General features: G+C 39.6%; 1 protein-coding gene across 6 annotated transcripts in view; it reads right to left on the bottom strand.

Annotated features, from left to right (window-relative positions):
* Positions 1–436: 436 nt before the first annotated feature.
* LOC122543105 (glycerol-3-phosphate acyltransferase 1, mitochondrial-like) overlaps positions 437–3,051 on the bottom strand; it is a 59,668-nt gene continuing 57,053 nt past the window's right edge. For all 6 annotated transcript variants that reach the window (XM_043681364.1, XM_043681365.1, XM_043681366.1 and 3 more), the window contains one exon: positions 437–1,059. In XM_043681364.1, coding sequence (XP_043537299.1) covers positions 946–1,059 — 114 coding nt within the window. In that variant the 3' untranslated portion in view covers positions 437–945. The remainder of the gene's footprint in view (positions 1,060–3,051) is intronic.

Genomic DNA, 3,051 nt, shown 5'->3' with positions numbered 1-3,051 from the left:
TCGAACCACATAGATGCAAACTTATCTGCTATATTGGTTAGGGCCGTTGTGTAGCTATGAGGGCTGTGCCTGGCAGCCCCTGGGAACAAGAATTCTGAATAAATATGGGTATGTCAACTAATGCTCCCTGTGATGGGGAGCTTTGGTGGAATTGCACCGAGTGTTGTAACTTAACGTAATTTAATGTAATTTGGCTTGGTTCAACTCAGTTTAATTAAGTTTCTTTTTGTTTTGACTTAGTTATTTATTGAGTTGCAGTTTGTGTAGAGTTATTTTTCTCCTAGATTGTTTATGGTGTAGAGTAGTAGTATGTTTACGGTTATTGTTGTTATATTTTAAGATTGTTGTATTGTTTTATGGTAATTTTTTACATTTTTGTAAAAATTTCAAAACATTTTTTCAATAAAAATATTTATAGAATTGTATTTTTTTTCCATTCAAGCTGAAATACAATTCTGCCCATTTGACACACAACTTGCAAGACTTTTCTCATGACAAGATAATTCAAGGGTTTTACTCACAATCATGATTCCAGTTTCTTCTGTGGGTGTGCCTTGACCACAAGCACTGCACCAACTCAAGAGGACAGCTGAAAGCCACCTTCTTACGATCCATTTGAGATAGGTAATAAATGGTGGCCTAGCCAGTGACAGCCATATCCCATGAAAAGTTTTTTTTGAAAAATGTCTTTGGATTTTCAACCATTCAGGACGTGGGGTGAAAAACAATGTAGTTTTGAACTTCGCTTTCCACACATCAGGAAGGTGGGAGCAGTCCAGAGCAGGACTGCATGGAAATGTTTAATCCGAGATAAGCTGGGGGGCCTTTTCGCCAGGTGATGACCAAAGTAGTCATGGGTCACTGCAAAAAAATCTCAATACAGTCTCTCAGCTGGTTCAGTCACATGTAATGAAAAATTGTTTACCAATTTTTTTTCTTTTAATTTTAATCACAGAATTGTTGAATGTACTGCTGGAGCTTCAGTAAATTATCAGGTTGCTGGAAAGTGTTACTGAGTTTCAGTAAGGGTCCCTTTGTTCCTGGCTCCTCTTTGAAAACCTAGAAGTGAAGGAAATGGTTCTGATGACTGCTTCTTCAGCAGCTACTCGCAAACGTACTTCATTGTTTGTCAAGAATTGGTATGCACTAAAAATGTTAATAAAACCAATTTTGAAACAGCTGCAACATTTAACTTTACAATTAAAGGTTAAGGATTTGGATCGGTTGAGAGAGTAGGACAAAATTTGGTAAATCAAACATTAATTGCAAGGTTATCCATTTTGGTCAGAAGAATATAAAGGCACCTTATTTGTTAAATGGAGAAAAAATTCAGAATGCTTTGGTGCAAAGGGACCTGGGTGTCCTCATGCATCGAATGCAGAAACATGGCATGCAGTTACAGCAAATAACATGGAAGGTAAATGGAATTTCAGCATTTATTGCAAAAGAAATAGAGTATAAAAGCAGGGAGGTGTTGCTGCAACTGTACAAGGCATTTGTTAAACTGCACCTGGAATACTACAAAAAACTTTAGTCCGCTTACCTGAGGAGGGATGTAATTACATTAGAGGCATTTCAGAGATAATTCACTAGATTGATTCCAGAGATGTCACGTTTATCTTATAAAGAGGGATTGAGAAGTTTAGACATATCATCTCAAATTCTGAAGATTTGAGAGGAGGTCTAATTCAGATCTAAGATGCAAAAGGTTATTGACAGGGAAACGTACAAACGATGATTCCTCCCATGGGGCAATCTATAACTAGTGGTTACAGTCCAAGGATAAGGGGTTATAGATTTAAGACAGATGACAAGAAATTATTTCTCTCAAAGGATCATGAATCTGTAGAATTCACTACCCCAGAGTGCAGTGGATGCTAGGACACTGAGTAAATTTAAGAACAAGATAGGAGGTAAAAACAATGACTGCAGATGCTGGAAACCAGATTCTGGATCAGTGGTGCTGGAAGAGCACAGCAATTCAGGCAGCATCCGAGGACAGGCAAAATCGAAGTTTCGGGCAAAAGCCCTTCATCAGGAATAAAGGCAGAGAGCCTGAAGCGTGGAGAGATAAGCTAGAGGAGGGTGGGGGTGGGGAGAGAGTAGCATAGAGTACAATAGGTCAGTGGGGAAGCAGATGAAGGTGTTTGTCTACTTGTTTGGGATTGTTGCTGAGAAACCCCTACTCTTTTTGAAAGGTGTTGGACAGAGGGAATTGTAATCTGTGGTGAGGTTCAACCTTCATTGAGTGAGAGAGAACATTTTGTCAATAGGCAGGCTCTGATTGGCAGGAGGACAAGACTACTTTCGGTCCTTCACAACACCCTCTTAGCCCTTGGAAAGACTGGCACGTTTTTGCAGGCACAGAGGAGCATACTCAGTTGAGATGCTGATGTTAACTGACAAATTGAGTGTTCAAATGCCAATGGGAGAGAAAAAAAGCCACATTTTCTCCCCCTCTGCTCGACATTTTATTCCTTTACCATTTTGTCTGGCTGCTCTGGCTTTGTATGTTTTTTCCCCCAGGTACAGGAATCCCAAACTAGAGAGGCATAGGTGTAGGGTACGAGGGGAAAGGTTTAAAAGGGACCTAAAGGGCAGAGGGTGGTGCGTGTATTAAACGAACTACCAAAAGAAGTTGTGGAGGCTGTTAAAATTACAACACTGAAAGGCATCTATACATGAATAGGAAGGGTTGAGAGATATGGGCCCAGCGCTGGCAAATGGATCACCAGATTAATTTAGAATATCTGGTTGGTGCCGACCAAAGGGTTTGTTTCCATGTTGTACAACTGACTGTATTTCTACATAGTCAGAACCCATTTCACAAGACTAGGAAAAGGCCATTCACCCCTTACAGTCTATCCTGAGATATAGCCTAACTGCACATACTTCCATGCAAGTTTCAGAAAGATTTCGGCAGCTTTTTTTTTAGAAAATGAACATGCTTTCAGATTTTAAATGACATTTCTGAATATATCATTATAGCTATTCTCAATTATAAAATGCAGCCATTTCTCATGCACCACAGTCTCCCATCATTCCTTCTCT

Source organism: Chiloscyllium plagiosum, chromosome 42 (assembly GCF_004010195.1).
Source record: "Chiloscyllium plagiosum isolate BGI_BamShark_2017 chromosome 42, ASM401019v2, whole genome shotgun sequence".
Classification (NCBI taxonomy): Eukaryota; Metazoa; Chordata; class Chondrichthyes; order Orectolobiformes; family Hemiscylliidae; genus Chiloscyllium; species Chiloscyllium plagiosum.
The sequence above is the reverse complement of the archived record's forward strand: the minus strand, read 5'-3'. Positions and strand labels throughout refer to the sequence as shown.